The sequence below is a fragment of the Aulonocara sp. 'chitande type north' Nkhata Bay genome, linkage group LG14 (genome assembly GCF_057382095.1).
Source record: "Aulonocara sp. 'chitande type north' Nkhata Bay isolate Kocher_YH1m ecotype deep benthic linkage group LG14, A_spYH_male_GT1.1, whole genome shotgun sequence".
Lineage (NCBI taxonomy): Eukaryota > Metazoa > Chordata > Actinopteri > Cichliformes > Cichlidae > Aulonocara > Aulonocara sp. 'chitande type north' Nkhata Bay.
Genome location: NC_141357.1, coordinates 27,245,387 through 27,267,091, shown reverse-complemented (window position 1 = coordinate 27,267,091; position 21,705 = coordinate 27,245,387). Strand labels below are relative to the sequence as shown.

General features: G+C 41.0%; 1 protein-coding gene across 10 annotated transcripts; it reads right to left on the bottom strand.

Annotated features, from left to right (window-relative positions):
• Positions 1 to 210: 210 nt before the first annotated feature.
• Positions 211 to 21,092, bottom strand: picalmb (phosphatidylinositol binding clathrin assembly protein b). Of its 10 annotated transcripts, XM_086261826.1 has the most exons (24): positions 20,379 to 21,092; positions 15,588 to 15,730; positions 15,383 to 15,458; positions 15,190 to 15,292; positions 13,580 to 13,673; positions 13,269 to 13,380; positions 13,055 to 13,161; positions 12,926 to 12,967; positions 12,264 to 12,287; positions 11,771 to 11,856; positions 11,527 to 11,650; positions 11,283 to 11,416; positions 9,759 to 9,859; positions 9,431 to 9,583; positions 8,982 to 9,065; positions 7,147 to 7,239; positions 6,807 to 6,917; positions 5,077 to 5,193; positions 4,938 to 4,968; positions 4,714 to 4,813; positions 3,677 to 3,736; positions 3,203 to 3,307; positions 2,708 to 2,813; positions 211 to 1,284 (listed from the first exon to the last, which is right to left on the bottom strand). In XM_086261826.1, exons 1-23 carry the CDS (start codon positions 20,506 to 20,508, stop codon positions 2,721 to 2,723), a joined length of 2,223 nt encoding a protein of 740 aa, XP_086117952.1. In that variant the 5' UTR covers positions 20,509 to 21,092; the 3' UTR covers positions 211 to 1,284; positions 2,708 to 2,720. The 10 variants fall into 10 exon arrangements, with proteins under 10 accessions (XP_086117952.1, XP_086117955.1, XP_086117957.1 ...); XM_086261829.1 differs by lacking the exon at positions 2,708 to 2,813; XM_086261831.1 differs by lacking the exon at positions 7,147 to 7,239.
• Between the last annotated feature and the right edge of the window lie 613 nt (positions 21,093 to 21,705).

Sequence of the window (21,705 nt, the reverse complement as noted above, 5' to 3'; positions counted from 1 at the left end):
TAGAGTCAAATTTGATTGAATTGCTTTCATATTTCATACATCTTTCAACGTTTGCGTTCAAAGAACAGTCAGGTTTTATATACACAGAGCACCGATCAACAGTGCGTCTCCTCTGCCACCCTGCCCTCGGGATCTTTTATACAATTAATTTACAACTAATCTGCGACTCTTTTCCCCTCCACTGGACACGCCATCCGCCCTCCCACCCCCGCCCCCTCTCACTGAGGAACTGCAGTGTGGAAAGATGTGTGCAACATGAAGACAACTCGTTCACATTCAGAGTAAAGGCAGCCTTGATTACAGTCAGTGAGTCAATGGCATGCCAAGCTTAAAGCAAATGGAGCCCACCACCCAGTGCGACGCCTCAGATTCGTGGATGAAGTGTGTTATTTTTTTGTTTTTTTGTTTGTTTTTTTCCAACTAGTCAGAAAAACTGATCCATTGCAAAGTAAAACCCTAGGCACAGAATCAACTATATACTGTTAACTGACTTGTACTCTAACCCCTGCTCTTTAATTACAACGGGGACTGTGAAGTCCTTCACCTAGTAGAAAATTTTCTTAACACAAAAAGAATATTTAGTGCTCTATCATTCCGCTTAATAGGTGTCATTTATATAATAGCTATTTTTTTTTAACTCTATCTCTTAATGATAGTCTGAGATCCTTGTTTAATGCTGAAGCACTCCCACGTGTTCTGTAGTTTTTACATTATTATTATTTTTTCCCCCCAATCTTAAACCAATAATCATAAATAAATACAAACAACACACAAGGAATGTCTACTGTAAACACGGTAAAAAAGACAAAAACTAAACAGGTGTAAACGTCATTAGCATCACTACTTAGTGACAGTTAAATAACCGTAGGGAATAGATGACTGATGACTGGATCAAGAAAGGGAAGGACTGCTCTACTTTCCCTTCCACTCCCTCCCCTCTGAACATCAACCCTTTATATCCAACCACAGCATGTCCAAATACATCAACATTTAAGTTTCTCAGCACCCAAAACTATCTTTACAGATTACACTGTAAAACGGATAAGGAGTCCTCTTAAGGGGTGGGTGGGTTAGACAGCAGCATCACTCGACGTCTCGGACAAGTTATAGAATAATGGGTGTGAGCTATCGCCAAACGTCATCTGGACATTGTTAGCATGGTTTCTGACAGTCGCTGCACCATTGTGTGAATGTTTCTCTGAAGACTGCAACGAGGACAAAGTTTTGCTGCTTGGGTGCTTTCATCTTCCAAGAGTCACTTCCTTCAAATTACATGAACTGCATCTGCAAGAAAAGGTCATGCACAATGTTAGAAACTCACTAAAATGCCTGCAGACATAATCCAGTCCAGCAACTGTTAACAGTCAAAACCTTACACTGATATATCCTGGCAGTGATAACAAGTAAGAGAGGAGCATTCTCTCTTAGGTCCAGTCGCATAGGCCCTTAAGACCAGTTGATGACTGGCTGCTTGGGAAAACCCAAGTGGTTGCTGAAGTTTGCTAGGTGAAATCTGTTGAAAAGAGGGTGCTGCTCCAAAAAACCCCTCCTTGCGTCGATCACTGACAGATTGCCATGGTCATCTGTAGTTTGGATGGTAGATCCTGAGCTGTCAACTGCTCACCCAGTGGAAGTCAAACTGGGAAATGTGACAAACTGGAAACAGACCATTCACAACTTTTGCCTTACTGTTGAATCCAAGAGCAGCATCTTTCATCCAAACTGCAAGTAACCAAAGCAATCGAAAGGAGATTGGCAACCAGTTTCATCTTGCAACTAACAACAACCACTTGCCAAATGGTCGGGGGATGAATATTTCTTTATCCAGGTTGTTACTGATTAGTCTCTAGGCCTATGTGACTGGGACCTTAAATTAACCCAAAATCTTCATATCTAGGAGTCTTAACACTGTTAACCATGAACCAGCCTGTTCATGAGCACATTCGCCAACGACAGCACCATGAATACAAAGAGCATTCAAATTTATGCCGAAGTGTTTCTTAAGGGCAGGACTTGTTGTTTTTAGACTTCCAGAGTACAAAAACAAACAAAAAAAGGTACAGAAATTGTTAGCAGCGTTGAACTTCTCCTAATTTAAGCTACAGTAGTTAACAGAATTAGGTCCACCATTAATTAGTGTGGTTACACTACAATAATAGAAACTTGATGGAAATTAGTCTGACAACTGTGAAATTCAGATTAGTGGCTAAATCCCACATAGTTGTTAATTTCTATTACGCTATCTGCTAACGCCATCATTTCAAACACAATGTTTGTTTCTCACATAAAATAAAACACTCTATTTGGATCATGATGATTAATTTAATTTCTCTAATACATGGATATAACATTAGCTTCATTAGCAGCTACTGCTTACGTAGGTTTCTGATAGCAAAATGAGACATTTATCATTAGTATATATATATGTTAGGTCAGAGCTTAGCAAACATGCTGTTAGTTCACCAGTGTCTACACAGTTCAGAGAAAACAGGTTTGAGCAACATGTGGTGATAGTGGATGAACTAGGGGTTAGAATGAGTATGGCTAAATCTGTCAATAAGGCAAGCAATCTGAGCAACACCACGTTAACATTAGTAAAAAGCAATACATCTAATCAGATGGATTTATACTGAATACAAATTAAACAAATGGATAACTGGACATGCAAAGCATGCAGGTGCATCCACAAGCAAAGAGCATGATGTACCTAAAGAGATGCTCTACAAGAAATCCTTGAGAGAGAGGTGTGCAAACGGGTCCTGTCCAGGGGCTCGGAGAGGACTCTGGCTGGAAGGACTAGAGGCTGCAGAGGGCTATTTCAGGGAGAAATACAGGAGGTAGGAGGACCAGAGGAGAAGTCAGAGTCAGTACAGAGACTGAAGGAGGGATGAGATTAGTCTGGAGAAGCTGTGATGTATGAGAGAAGGGTTAATTAAAAAAAAAAAGAAAAAAGGCTTTTTTTTTGGAACAGGGAGTCAAAACAAGGGAGATGATTCACAGTTTTTGTCCCATTCAGCTCTACAGAGTGAAGGGTTCATTTGTTAAAACTGTCATCATCCTCAGCAATATCACACTGACAACAAAACTTACAGTGACTAATCATGGTGCACATCACAGCACAATGGATACACCAGTTTACTCAACCTGATAACTGTGCAAACTTTACTGTGCATCAACCCGGAGCAAACTAACGTGCACCCACCTGAGCACTAGACACAGAGCTAAAGGGGTTGGGTGGCCTCATGACCGGCTGGGAGTACATCATGGTGGGCGGATTCATCATCCCCATAGAGCCCATTTGTGGAGGCTGCAGCAAGTTAAACATCAATTTCAGAGGGGTCAGTAGTGAGCACAAACAACACAATCACATCATCCTGAATCTCTCCGATCTATCTGCTGATGAAAACTGAATATTAATATTTATAGACTGAATTAAATAAAAACTACTGAGAACTCACCTCTCACTTTACTTATCAGCCTTGAGAATATTTACATCAGCAAACAATGAGTCACTTGACCCACTTTAAGTGCATTTAATTAATTCTCCAAGTGATAAAGAGCACAGGAAATATTTATCTAACAAGCTGATTTGACAACTTCCTGAATGGATATCCAGCTTATTTTTCTTTCACACTTCAAACGAAATGAGTTTTACAGAAGCTTTACACGTACTTACCATGCCATATCCCATCATGCCTGTGGGTGTGGTGGCAGGGAAGGCCATGATCGACGGAGGCTGAGGAGACACAAACAGGTCAGGTAAGACAAGGCAAGGCAACAACATTAAATGTGACAGCCACGGTGACAGGGGTACAAAGGTCGCGACTCAACAGCTGGTCTAGCTCCTTTTTAATTACCTCCTCCTTGTCAGTGCACGCTGATTCTTTACTTTTCATATTGCAAAATATGGAGCGCAACAAATGGAAACCTTTGAGGCTTTGACAAAATTAAACGATGGTTACTTTATGAGCAGATAAAAACCTCTACTCCCACGACAATAACGTGCAGCAACTCTTTGTTTTCCAGCACTAATGTCTGCCATCTAAAGCCCTCCAGGGCTTGTTAAGCTCCACTGATTGTGCGAAACGTTCATTAAAAGAATCCTGAACAACATAGCTTTACACTGCTGTAATTTTGATTCACCTCAACAATGGGTTTGAAATAAAGCAATCAACATTTGATTGAAGTGCAGACTTTCAGCTTTAATTCAAGGAGCTTAACACAAGTATTGTATTAATGTGGCTGTGGTAAAGACCTGACGATGCATCTCAAGGGAGGAAACTCAGCATTTTGCTTGATTTAGCATCAAAGTATTTCAAATAATGCCCATATCTTTATGTTAATTTGTCCAATTACTCTGAACCTATTAAAAATGGACTTAATTCGTTAAAACCGTGATTAAAAGCTGAGGACTTGCCCTTCAATCACAGCCTCATCACTTTACTTCAAACCCATTAAGCTGTTGTGCAGAACCAAATTACCAAAACTGTGCCTTTGTCCAAATATATATACGTGTGTATCTGACTACAGACAGTTATAGACTGTTTAAAGCACCAGTACCTGTTCCAAGGTTCTGTTTATAGCTATGGATGTAATTAGTAACAGATTTTGAGTTTATGTAAGAGAACCCAGATGTTCTGGTTTCATGTCAGCTCTCTATTTGACAGCAGAATAAGAGCAAAAAATCTGCAGTGAAAAGTTTGTTTGTGTCACCATGGAGACAGGGTTCCAGGTCGTAGTTGGCGCCGCCTTGGGCTGCCAGTTGGTGCCGCCGGTCATCCTCTTCTCCCCTGGCTGGCTCCAGTGGATGTCACTGCGGATTAACACAGCCAATGTTAGCACCAGCCCTTAAGTGGCCCGAGAGCACAGAGCCGCTGAAGCGCACGTGCGCATACACACACACACACACACACACAGAGCGACGAAGCATCACTTACTTCTTCATCGTGCCATTTCCAATGCCGAGGTCTGAAAAAGGAAATACAACGAGCAGCTGTTAGCCTGCAAATGTTTTCCCCCCCCTTTAATGAACACGTGCTTTAATTAGAGCAGCTAAAAGCAAAGCATCACACTCACTGCCCACAAGGTTGGCCAGGGAGGAGTCAAGGTCATCTGACACCAACTTCTCTGGCTGCTGATTGGACGGCTGGTTAGAGCCGGCAAGAGTCGGTTTCAGGATACCCCCAGTAATATCTGACAAGACAGAACAGAGGACTGGCTCAGAAAAGAAAAGATATTCGTCACAATGTAATAATGACAAAGACCGTCCGTAACAAACACTTAGAACTGGGGCTTATTTTCTTATTATAAATTCTATTTTTCATGAATTTTAATCCTTCTGTGCCAGCTGACACAGTATTACCTTTTTCGTTAATCTAGTAAACATAAAATTACTACAAATGCGACTAACGTACCTCCAGTGTTATTAAAAAAAAAAAAAAAAAAAGACACTTTTATTCATTTGGATTTTTGTTTTCAGCCCTTTAGCTCAGTTTTTGGCTTCTACCTATTCCTGGAAAAAAAGATATGGCCACAGCTGACAACATCTGAAATCATTAAAGTTCCTGCAACACTTGTGTTATACCAGAACTAACAAGTATTCAGCAGCTGTGATCAGGGTCCCTTTATCCTCTTTTCCATGCACACCTTGGCGTCAGCTGCCAGCGGTATGGCACCAGCTAGTAGCTAATTAATATGATGTTTCTCTGCAGTTTGGTGTTGCCAGATAGCTTCAAGTGACATTTAGAGATTTTAAAAAAGAAAGAAAAGAAAACAGTTGCTTGTTTGGGCCAAAAACAGCGCTATGAGGGCAGAAAAGGGCGAACCAAAACAGTTTACAATGCCGATTACGAGTTCTGCAGTTTTCTCCCCCAAGCAAAACATATTATGTTAGCAGCATCTGCTTTAAAGAAATTAAAGTAACCACTAACAACGTGTGAAATAGTGGGTTTTTTCTTCTTGAGCGATTCAAAAAGAAAAAAACACCAATAAGTGCTAGAGGTGTGTGCCTGTTTCGGACTGAATATATAAATGAAAAGGATATAATGGTCTGTATGTTATGTGGTTTATTCCTTCTTATAAAACAAAGGTGCCATTTTTGTTTAGAGTGCATTGATAATCACTCTCTAATCCTTTCAGGGTTTTCTGGAAACTGTTTTCATTCTCTGTTCAAACAGATGATTTGAAGAGATTGAATTTGTTATTTCATCATTGAAATTCTGCACATTCAGTAAGTTATCAGTGTTTAAAACACTTCTTAAAATCAATTATACCCACCAAAATACTACGAGTGAAAAATTTTCTTAGCCTAACTCTGATTTGAGGTCTATCATCTGTCAGTTTCTTCACTATATGCAGTTTTTTGGCTGCTTGCAGACACACAGACAGTGTGGGGTAAAAATAACCCAGAAGAAAAACAACAGTATGTTCCTGCATTGGCGACTTGCAAGATGGGGCTGAGAGCTGCAGGTGTTTCAGCTGCATCTGACGTCAGGACCAGACACAGCTATCTAAAGCAAATAACATGACTTAGTGCAGTTCTAAATAGCAAGATTTCTCTGTTTTTCTTCAAGCAACTACAGCTAAAATAAATGGTAGAAAAAACAAAACATTAATGTGGTCCACTATCTTTCAGATATTTCCTCCCCCTTTTCGTGAGGAAAAAAAAAAAAAAACTTTCTTCAGCTAAGTGAAGGACTGTTTTTGATCCATCATCTGCAAACTATAATTAAGCACTGTCTGCCTTACTAAGAGACAAAAAGCTATGGTACTGGTATTGCCAGTTCACTTGAATGTGAAATCCTTACCATCAGAATTGAGGCTACTGCTGCCTGTGGCTTTGGCTCCAAAAACTGACTCAAAGTCCACTTGCAGTCCCCCCGCTGATGGCTGTGGAGGGGCCTGTGGTGTTGAGTATCCTTCAGAGAGATGAAAGAGAAGAGTGCTGTAGTTACACAGTTACAAGATGAGAAATACTCTAAAAACTGACCACGGCCTGGACCCAAGGTTTCTGCACCAGCACTTCTAACTACAGAAATTCTAGACATTTGAACACAGAGCAGAATAACACAGCTTCCTCTACAGGATGGAAAAAAAAAGCATTGATCTACTGATGAATGAGGCAGAGAGATGCCTTCAGTACTCTACCTCTGAATAGACCTGCTACAGAAGAGGGCTCAGTGGGGAAGGGAGCCTGATGTGGGAGGTGCTGGGCAATGGACACTGGACCACAGAAGGAGTCTGACACGCCACAGGAAGCAAGAAGAACACAAAGAAAAGAAAGACAGGAAGAAAGAAAGTATTTCAAGGCCAGGCCGAGAGACATGGAGGAAGTGACAGCAATATTACATAAAGAAAGACGAGAGCTAACATGTACAGAAGTTATTAAACTCTTAAGCAAAATTTGAGGTGGATATGTACCGCAGCAACCCAAAGGCAAGCATTAAAGGAATAGTTTGACATTTTGGAGATTAATACTAATTGATCAGACTAGCATATGTTACACTTAGCTTAACATGAAAACTGAAAATAGGTGGACACCTAAAGAAAATGGCTGGTGGTAGATCGGATCAGCTGGAGGAACATTATATTTTGATTGGCAGTTGTTCCTGTCAAGCAAGTAATGCAGCTGTGAGCATTCACAAAAGGTCACATGGCAGCTAGCTTGGTCAGACTTTGCTAAATAGCTTGCTTAATGTCAAACTGTTTTGCTGCTGATGAGAAGCATGAACCAGTGAATTATTTTTTTTTTTTTTTACACTGATTGAAAAGACCAATAGTTTCTGCATGTTTTGAAAACCCACATAAAAGAAATGGCTTTTAAATATTTAAGGAAAAAGTCTCAAAGCTCAAAATAACATTACACAAGGCTTTTGACTAAATCCTAGTCCTTTAACCAGGCAGAGAGTATCAACAAAACTGTGATACTGTAAAGAAGTACCAGAGTTTTGGTTGGCTCACGCTGCAGCCTGAGGGGATTTACAGTAGTATTATTTCTGAGTGACACACTGACTAAAAGAGTTCAAACTGTCTACATTTTGACATAAACTCAAGTGACTTTGAACGTGACATGGTTGTTAGTGCCGACAGGCTAGTCTGAGCATTTCACAAACTGCTGATCTGTTGCAATTTTCCCACACTATCTCTAGGGTTTACAGAGCACATCAGGTGCCACTCCTGCCAGCTAAGAACACAAATCTACAGTTTGCACAGCTTCACAAAAACTGAACAAGACTGGAAAAATGTTGCCTGGATTTGGAGTCTCGATTTTTGCTGCAATATTCAGTTGGTATGGTCAGAATTGAGCATAAACATGAAAGGATGGATCCATTCTGCCTTGTATCAACAGTTCAGGCTGGTAGTAGTGATGCAATTGTGTAGAGGATTTTTCCTGGCACACTTCAGGCCCCTTAACACCAACTGAGCATCATTTCATCACCTGCTGCTGACTACATCCACCCCTTTACAATCACAGTGTACCTGACTTCTGATTGCCGCTTCCACTAGCATAATGGGTTATAGCTCAAATGATCTCAAACTTGTTTCTTGAATAGTTAAGTTGGTTAATGAGTTAAGTGTATTCAAATGACCTCCATAGTCACCAGACCAACCCAACACAATATACTTAAGATGTGGTGGAACAAGAGAGCTGCATCATGGATGTGCTTCAATAAATTTGCAGCAACAGTGTGATGCTACCAGGTCAAAATGGCCCCAAATCACTAAGGAACAGCTCCAGAGCAACGCTGTCACAGTCACTGATCCAACCCAGCAACCTAACCAAACCTAACCCTAATTTAACAAATATTACCATTTGTTAAAATATTTTCCCAAAATGTCAGACCTTTCCTTTAACACAAGTTTCTGCCTATATTTCTACCATGGATGACAAAATAATGGCTCTTTGGGGGAGGGAGGGGGATTTGCATAGGATCCTATGTTTGCCAGGAAACATAGGCTGTGATGGGGAGCCATCATAGTACCTGAGATGGAGTGCTCTATCCGCACTGTGCGTTTGTAATTGGTTGAAACGGATGAGTTTGTGTCAATAAAGGGATTGTAACGATCTGGAGAATCAAAAATAGTGTTGGTAAAAGAAGAACATATTTCCACTTAAAGCTCTAAGGCATCTTTGCACTACAATGCAACACCAAACTTCATTAAAAGAGCCCAAACTACCTCCATAGCAGGACATGGAGGACCCTGTTTGGTACATGAGAGGCACAAAGAGGCTAAGAAGCTAACGTAATTTGAGCTTGAGCTTAGAACAGGAAGACAGGAAGAGAGAACTGAGATGTGTATAAGCAGACAGGTAATCAACATTCAAACTAAACCAGCAGAGGGAAAACATGCAGGCTAATCATGCTTATAAGAAGCTACACAGAAATGAACAAGCACGACAAGACTTCTGAGAAACAAAATGATTTGTTACCACCAAACACTTCATGACCAGATGTCCTAGAGGAAAAGCTAACACCGTCTGAAGACACGACAGGTAAGTGAGTGGCATCGACAACGAGTTTTGAGAGGAAAGGGTTAAGGTTTGGCATGGAATCATCTCCAGCTTCAGTAGACGTGAAAGGATCTATGCGGGCAGAAGAAAGAGAGAGAGAGACAGAAAAGCAAAAGACAGAAGAAAGTGAAGAGCAGAGGAAGATGTGGGATTCAGAGTCAGACAACAACAAGAGGAAAGCATGCAGAACAAATAAAGTCCAGAAGCAGATGTTGGTTGGAACGTGATGGGAGAGGCGACAGTTCACCTGCCCATGCTGTCGCTGCTGGAAGCCCTGTGGTGCCTGATTGCATGGAGGGCTGGAAAGTAGGCTGCAGGTCAAAAAGGTCGCTCTCCATCTTCACTGCACTGTGGACAGAAGAAAAAAGCCTGGTAAACAAATCCATAATACAGCCCCGGAAACTGCTTGATTATAGTGTTTATCCTGGTCTCTTCTGACAGATAACCATTTGGAGTTAATGGCCGAAAAGGCTGCTCTAGTGGGGAAGGGTTAATCTTTTTTGTTTCTAAATCAAATATTATGCTTTCATAGCTCTTGTCATATTTAAATGTACACATTGAGCAAAATCACTTTAATAAAACTTTTACTTTGTCATGTGGCTCCCTGATCCAGAAATACATCATCTTATACCACCAACCACCATTAGTATATTATTTTAATATAGAAGCATGTGTTTTCCAACCAGAAGTCTCTCCCTTAAGCTTTTCAGTGTAAATACACTCACTTGCTACTTTATTGGGTACACCTGCTCAGTTGCTCATTAACACAAGTATATAATCAGTCAATTTCATGGCAGCAATTCAATTCATTGAGGCACGTAGACAAGGTCAAAACAACCTGCTGAAGTTCAAATCGAGCATTACAATATTTCAATGAGCGGCAGTTCCTGGGGCAAAAATGCCTCGTTGATGTTAGAGGTCAGAGGAAGAAGGCAGCAGTAACCTGAATAACCACTCACTACAACTACAGTATGCAGAAGAGCATCTCTGTGCACAGATGGGCTACAGGTAGTAGAAGACCACACCAAGTGCAATTGACGCTGTTCTTAAGCTAAGAACAGGAAACTGAGGCTAAAATTTGCATGTTTCAGAAGACTGAAAAACATTTGTTGTTCAGGAAGTCTTGATTTCTGTTGTAACATTCAGATGGTGAGGTCAGAATTAAGTGTAAACATGAAAGCATGCATTCATCCTGCCTTGGTTAAGTCAGGTGGTGGAGATGTAATGGTGTGGGGACATTTTCTTGGCACACTTTGTGCCTATTTGCACTAACGGAGTGTCACTTAAATGCCACCGCCTACCTGAATATTATTGTTGACCATGTCTGTCCCTTTATGACAACAGTGTACTCATTTTCTAATGGCTGCTTCTAGCGCCAATGTGATAATAAACTGACTACACCTCTGGGTTACAGACTGCAGCTGTAGAAGAGGAAGCATTATGAAGGGTGAAACGTACCCGTTATCCTTTCCCTGGGCACACGGTGAGATCATGTAATTTTTTGAATGATCACCAGTCTCAAACCCAAAATCAAGAAAACCAACAAAATACTTTTCAGCTGATTAATAAACTGCTTCAGCTATCTCACATGTACATCCTCTCATGTCATTACTAGCATGAGCATCTCATCGTGACTGTTTGATACCTTCTTCTGCAACGACAATGCTGGCAAAGGTTCCCTACATGTCCTAATTACTCACAATTTTATATGTTATAAATTAGTTACTGAAGCGCTTTCTTTTCAAGTACAAAATATAGATCTAAGCAGTACCCATTGGAGCAGCTGGGTGTAGAGAAGAGATCAATGGCTGGTGCTGTGCTGATAGTGCCCCCAGTGGTGGAGATTGGTGATGTATCAGTCGTGGCAAATGAAGGCCTCTTGGAGAGCTCTTTAAGCCTTTGTTCCTGATGAGTAATGAAGTCCAGTCAAAAAAAAAAAAAAAGCCAACGCTGGGGAGATTTAATGCATGCCACGTGAAATAATGTTTCATTTTTCGTTTCAAAAATGCATTAACCTTGAGAGCTTTGAGTCGAGCCTGTTCCTCCTCGAGAGCCGCCTGCTTCTCTCGCTCATCGACTTTAGTGAAAGACATCCCTGTGCTGGCCAGTGATGACACAGCATTGGACAGAGTGCTGGCCCTGCAGGGAAACAAATTCACACCAGATGCAGTGCAGCACAGATAAGTCAGTATGACTGATCTAATATAAATGTTGAGGTAGTTGCTGTGATCCAAGGCAAATATAAGAGGATTTATATACCTGCTGGCTGCAGTGGAATCTTTGACCTTTTTGCCCTCTAAAGAGGCCAAGTGTTGCTCTAGAGCTTCGAGAAGGCTACTAGGAGCCTGTCGTGACAGAGAACATAGAGTCAGTGACTTCCTGAGACAGAAAATGTAGTCTACATAGACATGAAGACCATAAAAGACAGTGGTGAGCAACCAAGATAGAGTACAAAACACCACACCATGAAAACTCAGGTGTAGACAGCCAATTTATGTCTTTGATCTGCACGTTTTTGGTAGCTTTGGGCTATTAGTTACCCACCACTGATCGATAACTACATTCCAGCCAAAGAGCTACTTTGGATGAGAGTAACATCTGTGTGGGATGACGTACAGCACCACAACACTTTCAGCAACCCGGCCGTTGTTGAAGTGGCGGTGTCTAAGCACAACGGGGCAGCCATTTTACAGGAGATGAGCTATGCTTGCTTACACCTCAATAACATGACCAAAAGTGAACAGAATTTTACCACGGCGAGTGTTTTTTCCTTCAACTGTTTTTCACCACGATGTAGGAGACAGAGTCAGAGCAGAGGCATGCAAAAAGACAACACTGAGGCAAGTCACGGACATAGAAGAAGAAGAGTGGAATGATAGTACTTACACAAACTGTGAACTAAAGTGGAAAGATAAGGGGAAAATACAGAATATAAAGGTGGTGACAGTGAGAGGAAAGGCTTCTTAGCTGCAGTTTTTCGGGGGTAAATTATTTATGTAAAACTGGTCCCCCAGACGAGCACAACAGTGTGCACAGTTTACTGTAAATTATGAAACATCTGCCACTATGCAGGCTTCAACTATAGTGTGAGGACTCCACACCTTTATTTACTGTCAGAAGAATTAGAAGAAGGTACTGGGGGCAAGAAGAAAAGAAGGAGATTCAGAAGAGGAAGAAAGAGGATAGGGAACTGGAAAAGAGGACCGCCTCCTCTGGCAGACATGCGCCCAAGAAGGAAATCATGCAAAGTGCCTAATTGTAAATAAAATGTGAGCCGAGTATACTATATTCTAGTCTAACAAGGACAATGCTGAATCAAAAAAAGAAAAAAAAAGCAGTTAGAGCTGGCAGTAACAGAAAGAAAAGAAAAGTCTTCCTAATAAGAGTGGAAACCTCAGGTTTTCTGACGCTTACCTGTGAAAGGTCTGGAATGTCTCCTCGATCGATTCCCACCTGCTGTTAGAAAGAAAGAGCGAGTTGTGTTTGCTTCCCTGCACTCACGACAGCAGGAGCATTTGTGGAGATAAATGTAGTCTAATTTACCTCTGCTACTTTCAGGAATTCTGATATCCGGGTCATTCGAGTGAGGAACTTCTTGTAGATGTCCAGACCTTCTTTGCACTGAGTCTTCTTCATGTCAAAGTATTTCTCTGTTTGGTTATATATAAAAAAAAGAAAAAAAAACATTGTATTTACTTGTAATGGCCAACAACAGCACAGGATTTACAAAGACAAGGTGAGTCCGCAAAGGTCTTACCAAGCAGGTTGATAATGCCTTCATTATAAGCAGCAAAGAGCCGGATGGAGTCTTTGAAGAGCAGCATGAAGGCTGCATTGATGACTCCATTAGTCAGCTCGTTGGCATTGACCTGAGGGAAAGCAATCAGCCGAGACATTTATCTTTAAAGCTTCTGCACAGCGATTTGTTGCCACACAAAAAACAAAAAGTCTGCTTCTGAATTAGGGAAATACAGCAGTCTCGGTGCACTCTGCACACTCCAGATGAGCAGCTTCTTACTACACGAGCTGCAGAACCACGGGGGGGGGGGGGCTTCACCTTAAACTCACATTGAAATCGAGAAGGGCGTCCATCTGGTTCTGAATAATGGGGATAGTCTTCAGCAGCTTCTCTGTATTCATGGTCCTCATTACGCCGTCCACTCTGTGTGGACACACGCAGAGTTGGAGCAGGCGAGGGCAACGAGGAGAGGAGAGATGGGGAAGCAAACAGTGCAGATATTAAAACAGACTGACTTATGGGTTTACACTGATGATAGTGCTGCAAATAGTTACCGATAAATCTGTCAGCAGGCTCTAAAATGTCAAAAACAAAACAGAACAGGAAAATGTTGCTGTAATTTGTCACAGCTGAAGGGGAGATCAATCTGAAGCCTAGAGATTTTCAGTTAACCTCCTAAGACCCAAACTCTTCCATGGCATGCATTTTTAATTTCTCTTTGATATTTGGGCATATTGGGGCATATGAATGTAAAAACAAAGAATTACCAATTTTTTTTTTTTACCTTATTTTTGTTTTTAAGAAAAATAAGCGCCACATATGAGGATATTCGTTTAAAATTTTGATAGAACAGTAGCAGTAAAATGTCCTCGTAAGAGGATATCAGGCCCTTGTAGTGCAAAATTGAGTATTTTGGTCTATCCATCCATCCATTCGCTTCCGCTTATCCTTTTCAGGGGCGCTGGAGCCTATCCCAGCTGTCATAGGGCGAGAGGCGGGGTACACCTTGGACAGGTCGCCAGTCTGTCGCAGGGCTAACACACAGGGACAGACAACCATTCGCACTCACATTCACGCGCACATTCACACCTAGTGGTAATTTGGATTATCCGATTAACCTATCCCCACAAGCTGCATGTCTTTGGACGGTGGGAGGAAGCCGGAGTACCCGGAGGAAACCCACGCGAACACGGGGAGAACATGCAAACTCCTCACAGAAAGACTTGATGTTGGAATTGAACTCAGGACCTTCTTGCTGTGCGGCAACAGTGCTAACCACCTTGCCACCGTGCTTTTGGTCTAAATAACCCAAAATGTGATGTCCACATATGTGGACGCCAGGTCCTAGGAGGTTAAACATACACAGCTTCAAAAAGTTGTTTTAAAAAATTAAAAATTGAAATCTTTATACTGGAGAAGCCAGAACAAGCAGTACCATTTAGCACAAAGCTCTATTGTCCAGCAAACTGAGTGTCATGTTCCTCCATTACAACAACAAAAAGTATATACTAAACTTTATTTGGAAAACAAATTACAGACGAATTACAACAGGTCTGTTAACTCTGCTGTGGAAGTATAAAAATGCTCAACAATTAATCTTTTGTGAATCAACTGATTAATTTATCATTTGCTATTTGACTCTATGTAATTTTTAAAAAATGGGTTATTACTATTAATTTGATACAAGTTCTGCTGAGACGGCTTAACAGTCAAAAATGCAAAAAAAGAGCCAATTTAGACAACGTATTTAAAGACCTCTCTGAGCCGTGAGTAACTGATCACTATATTTCACTATTTGATGAATTAAAACAACCCAGCTTTAGTCACAATGAGCATTATTATTTGCTTCAGATGTAAACATTCTTTCTTTAAACATATTTAAAGGGAAAGCAAGTTTACAGCTTTTATTGTAGAATAGGAAATCGGTTTCAGTGCTCACCCGCGTTTAACTTTTGTGAAGTCAAAGGCAACCTGTCTGTATGAAACTGCTTTCTCATTCAGGTATCGACTATACCTCCTGATGAATGTAGACATGTCATAGCCTGGAACGCAAGACAGGAGGTGACAAATAAGCATTTATCACAATTTACGTATTTTGTTGAAACTTCCACGATAAGAACAAAAAACGTTACCTTGTAATCCACTTTTGTCCAAGAAGTTACTGAGGTTGAAAAGTGTATTCCTTGAAGCCAAATACTGGACAAAACGCTGCAGGAGGCGTGACAACAGTTAAGGCAACATCACTAATTGGTGAAACAGACACTCAAATATTCTGCCATTAAAGTGGAACCAGTTCATTGGCTTGGATCGTAATGGGAATGGGATCAAGTGTCTCACCTCGTTACCGTAGACCATGAGGTGGTGTGTAGTGATGAGGGATTTAAACACAACCACCCAGCTGGTGTTGGTGGTCCTCTCAAACAGCGAGTCAGCCAGTTGGGGAATGTTCACGTTCATCTCGTTGGTGCAATGAATCAAATCTTAAAACCAAAGAGATTTCATACAGTTAAATTACAGTTTTTAATAACTGGAGGCTATCCAGTGTTGTCTACTGCAGTCTGAATGAGGCATTTTACTGCTTTTTATGGCTTATCTGAAGCTCCACTGTTCTGACCTGTGGCCTGAGATCCCAACAGCTCCCATTTGTCCGCTGATTTAGATGCATATTATGCCAACAAACATTGAATAATGTTCATCAGGAATCCATTCCCAGTGTATCATTTTTTTTGTCAGACAGGCCTTATGTTGAACCAGCAAACAGACCAACACCTGCCGCTGTCTACTGTGACAAATTAGAAACTAACAACAGATGCGCAAACTTAAAACTGGTCTCCGGTGTTCATCTAATTTCCATGTTTTCCAAAGCAGGTCACTGTGCTCACAGTAGTTCAACTTGTTCACCTGTTAACCCCAACGCTGGCAAATAATCCCAAAAATTGCGACACAGGCTAATTCACATTACTACGTTTTGTGCTGGCGATCAGTCGAGACAAAACTGAAAATGGTGAAGGAAGACTGTTCAAAATTATCTAAAAATGCTGTAAAGACCAACTATGTTACTGATGTTTTCTAATCTAACACAACACCATCAGCTTAACAGAAAACACCATTGATAATACTATAAAATACAATCAGCTAGGACACTGTAAATGATAAACTGTTAAGAAACTGTCCAACATATGTGGATAACAGAATTATCATTTGCCAAACAAATGTGACCAACAGCTCTAAAATCTGAGTATTTCCCATCTCGTTTAGTCATTTTACAGTTTAATTTCATATTGTTGGACATAAAATAGGTGAATATTTGATCACAAATCTCCAAGTCCAATACGTGCACCTAAAAAATTATACTGCGTTGTTGATCTCTGTATTATTAATGGCAGCTCTGGTGCTGTTTCCTCTAACATCTGCCAAGCTTTTTTCTGCTTCACATAAAGTCTATGCAGTTAATTAAACAATCACACCAGTAACTTACAGATCAGGTAGTAACAAAAGGTTCTTGTAGTCCTGAAGTCCTGCTATTATTCTATCCAAAATCCTCTGGAGCAGTGAGGTAAATTGGCCAAATAAGGGTATTTAAGAAAAGCGGTTTTCCACATAAAATCTGCATGATAATGACTAAATCATCATACTGTTGTTTGAGTACAATCAGGGATCACTGCAGCAGAAACCTGAAACTAATCTAGCTTATTACTGGCAGCAAACCACCCTTCTATCAGACCAGTATAAAGTGCAGGGCATAAGATGTTAACCATACATGTTCTGTCCCACTTCCTCTGATCATATGCTCTCCCCGCACCCATATGCTGGTTGAATGATACTACTCGAAGCAGCCGAGTACATCAGTGCTAATGACCCTGCCATTCACAGAAGCGATCAGACTGAAGAGGTAATTGGGCCTCCATTTCTGTCCTATATTTGACTTTTCAAAAGGCGGGGGACTCTAAGTAGGACAGGATAACCTTCCACAGAAGCAGCAGCAGAGAAGTTAGCATGGGTGGCTGAACTGCCCAGAGAAGAAAACGACGACAGAGAGGAGACGAGGCAGGAGGAGGAGGAAGAAGATGGGGGAGGAGGATGCACTGACAGCACTGTCATGTTATAATCAGCCTGCTAAATGTCCACAGTGGCTGACATGAACGATTTCTAAGTGAATCAATTCACAAGACACAAATGTATTCATGTAACTGTCATGACAATGAGTGATGCCACTGAACTGTGCATTAAAAATAAATCCGCATTTAGTCCTCATTATGCAGTTTAAATCCATGTAACGACAATCAATGCAGGATCAGCTAGAACGTGTTAAAAACAGGGCTTTATTTATAAGAATATTTATAATAGAGAATAATTATTTGCTGCTAGTTTATTTTATCTTGGAAAAAAAATTGAGAGAGAGAGACTATGCGAGCACAATGATATAAAAGAGTATTTTTATAACACTGATTTGTGCCTGTGACCCAGAAATCAGTCTTAGTGTGTCATCTTAAACATGCCTTTAGTCCTAAAATGCATCAGAGTGAGGACAGAGCAACTAAGAGAAAGGAGGCTTTCCACAGGAGCTATAAGACAGGATATAAATGATGAATTAGTTACTTATTGTGATAACTTAAAAAAACAACAATGACAAAAATGTAAATGTGTGTAAATTCTTCCACCATGTTTTGACTGATCATTGTGAACTTTTTAATACTGATCTGACATGTTTCATAAAATAAAGTTACATTTTGGCCCATTGACTCAGCGTCACTCGTTCCTCACCTCCACTACTCAAACTAAGCAGTCACTCAGGTACTAATAGCAATAACTAACAGAATTTATTGATTAACTGAATAACAAAATTAATTATCAACTACTCTGCAGATCCTCTGCACACTCTGCTATTGAATTCCCCATCTTTACTTAAATGTGACTTTAAAGTAAAGGTTGAGGTTTAAACTATGAGACACCTTTTTTCTTTTTTTTTTTAAATTTCTGGCATTTTGTGGATCAAACTGTTAATGAGTCCATGAGTCTATGTTAATGATGTCTACTTAAAGCTGATTATGATTACCAGTCAGACAGTGTCACATAAGAGGTGGCTATCAGACTTTGGACTTTTATTTATGAAGCACCTGTATAGTTTTAATAGATTCAAAGTTCAGCTACACTACAAGCTACATTCATACACTTGATTTTTACTACTGTGCACTTTGAGCTCTTCTTCCATTCCACATACGCACATACTGCCGAGTGCATCAGAGTATTGAAAACTGACAAAACTGAACATTTGGTTGTCCTGTTTACTTTTTCCTTTGATAAAAGAAGTGCCGATTTCATTAACAATGATGCGGACTGTAGAAAAACTTCTATTACATCTGCATTAAACTGAATGATATTTGACATTTGAGAACTTCGACTTTCTTCTTACACTTGAAAACCTCCATTAAAAAAAGGTGTCTGCTATATCCAGATTTAAGGACAACCTAAAAAAATAAAACATTTACAGACTACAGCTTCTCAAATGTGTTTTCAGTCTCTACAATAGGCCGCATAAATGATCAGATTCCTATAATGTTCCCTCTGCATGCATCTGGAGCCTGAAACACTCGACTACACACACACACACACACACACACACACACACACACACACACACACACACACACACACACACACACACACACACACACACACACACACACACACACACCCCTTTACTGTCATTAGTCATGTGTTTTAAAACTTTGTGAAATATGTGAATCTGAAAGAATTCTGAGGATTATACAGATTAAAATTTACAGATATTAAGCTAACTGTAGCTTCTTTTACTCGTAACGCACTTTTTAAAAAGCACCACATGTATCGTTCTGGTGTGTCTCCAGTCATTCACAGTACTTTCAACTCTCTAGTGAAAGTAATCCTCCTAAACTTACTCAAAATGCAGAAAATTTGTGTCAAAATGGAGATTAAAAATTGAGAAAACATAAGTAAGCCTGCCAACCCAGACAACCGACCTTTCTTAAGTGTCAACATACAATAAGAGGGCCTTGTGGCATTATGTACGCACACACATACAGGTTGTCCTGTGTGTGCTGAGACGCATCTCAGTCACGCTGGATTTATGGCTTCTGTTGGGATCAGTCCAACAGTGTATGACTCTGCCAACTTTCACTCATGTCACCTCAGGGGAGTCGTCTGAGCAGAACAACAGGTGTGGAACCTGCAGCTTTACCATCAACCCAAAATACTCACCACAGTTTTAGCTTCTTGAGTCCAAAAACCACTGTGCTGGGTTAGCAGCCTTGAACATGGTAGATAAATATACAATCCCCCCTCCCTCCACACACACACACTGAACTCTTATGAAGACACAGGGCCTTCATAAAACCATGTTCATTGCTTTAATTTCTGTGGATCAAAATGCAGAAAAATATTACCGCTGCATCTTTAAGTACACACAAGCAGTGACCCCTCTGATGTACTCATAAGTCAGAGGAGGGTTTAAGCCCCTGTGCCTGCGTCAGGGTGCATATGTATTCTTGTCATAGATGTGTCATGTACTGTCCGTGTCCTTTAAGGTACTCCAGGCACAAACTGTGATTTTTCTTTATTGCTCCTTCAGTGTCACCTCAGTGTATCAGCAGGTATCAAATTACTCACTCACTCCACTAAAGATGAGAGCATTCCTGGAAATGTTGTGCAAGGGCCCACAGCTTCCTGATATATTTTGTAAGGATTTTCTGTATGAAGCAGCAGTCACATAAGCGAATTACGGCTATAATTTCAAGCTATGAGTAAATATAGGAAGTAGTGGGAGCTAAAAGAAAAAAAAGCTAGGTTTACAGCAACTTATATGTAAAACGAAAAGGCTAAATTAACTGTAAGCATAAATAAAGGCTGTCAATCTTAAGATTCCGTAATTACGTTCAAAACTATTTCAAGAAGGCCTGTGGTCAGTGTTTAAACAATATAACTAATCTCCCTGTCATGAGCAAGCGCTAGCATCTTAGCCTACGTAGCCTGTGCTAAAGGCTTTGAGGCCTAATAGCTCAGCTATCGATATAGCTTAGCTTAGTTTCCACTGGGAAGAAAATTCAGTGGTGGTTTTACCCCAAAACCCGTGTGGTGTTTAAAGATACTCACAATCCAGATGTTTCTTTTTCGGGCCCATTATTTCGTGCGTGGTAGCCTTGCATACTGTTTTCGACACGGCGGATCCCGTTACACTGTGCTGGGCTGCAGTTATCCTGTCCGTAATGCTCTGCCCCGACATCTTCGCTTCCAGTCAGTGCAACAAAAGGCTGTCAAAATATGAGGCTCGTCTGGGTTTGCCTTCAGATATGAGCTCGTACGAAAACAATAACAACAGCAAAAAATTAATAAACCCTCCACCTCCTCCTACACCGCTACCTCACCGGACCCCCCCCGCTTCACCCAGCTTGGTGGAAATGAAAATCAGAACTAAGGCTATGGCAGGCGCAGACCGAGGGAGGGCGGAATAATAAAGACAAGCGAAAAATGACAACAACAATAAAAAAAAATGTTCGGTAGTTTATGTATTGTTGTGCCGCTCGGCTCCGTCCAGAATCAGTCAGTTTTTAAGGATGCCGTGATTGCAAGGTCCACTCGCTGACTCACTCGACCCGGATCTCAGCCTCGCTCTCATCCCGATGTGGCACACCAGATCCCTGCGTCTCTCCGCTCGCCTGCCCGCCTGCCTGCCTCCGCCGCTCCTCCTTCTCCTCCGCCTCCTCCCGCCGATGTCGCCGCCGCCACCGTCGGTCGGCTTTACAAGCTAGGACTGAAAAAGAGACCACTGAGGAGGGGAAATGGCGGGCCTGCTTTCCTCTTTTCTGTTATGAAGTGGGGAAAAATACTTACACACGACACACTGTGCTGCAGATCCTGAGTCAGATTTGCCTCCTCAGACACGCCACTAGGTCCGCTGCCGTGCAGGTGTGTACAAACTGATCGCAGACCAGCTGAAATAAAGCAGATAGGTTCAGTCAGTGAGGCCTGGATGTCGAGATGAAGCCTGTATTTTGATTGAGGACAGGAGTGTGCAGTGAGAGTTGGACTTTTGTGTTTTCAATATGTACACACTTCAAAGGAATTACTAATACTGAGTTTGAAAAAATACATGTGATTTTAATTTATTTTAAAAAATTTAATGGCCAGTAGGATAAGCAGACCTCCCATTTACATACTTTTCCTGATTTAAACTTAAATGTAGTTTCCTGTTTCGTTTTGGTGTGAAAAGAAGAAGTGGATAGAATTGTATTTTCTCAGAAACTGTTATTATTCCCTGTAAATAATAACGATCAAGTTCCAGTGTGTAAAAATGTGTGATTGCATTAGCAAAAGTGTGGCTTTGGTTTGCTAGAGCAAGCATTTTCCCCAGGAATGGCTGTGAGGCACAATGAGCCCAAGGCTTCATGGTAGGTTGAACGGGTGGTTTATCTTACTCCAG

Bases quoted from the DNA above. Each gene is read 5' to 3' on its own strand.
- picalmb (XM_086261826.1), bottom strand. From the start codon at position 20,508: ATGTCGGGGCAGAGCATTACGGACAGGATAACTGCAGCCCAGCACAGT. The intron at 11,857-12,263 runs GTAAAATTCTGT...CTGTCACGACAG, and splicing joins AGGAAAAAACACTCGCCGTG to GCTCCTAGTAGCCTTCTCGA. The intron at 3,737-4,713 runs GTGACACAAACA...GTGTCTCCTCAG, and splicing joins CCTGGAACCCTGTCTCCATG to CCTCCGTCGATCATGGCCTT.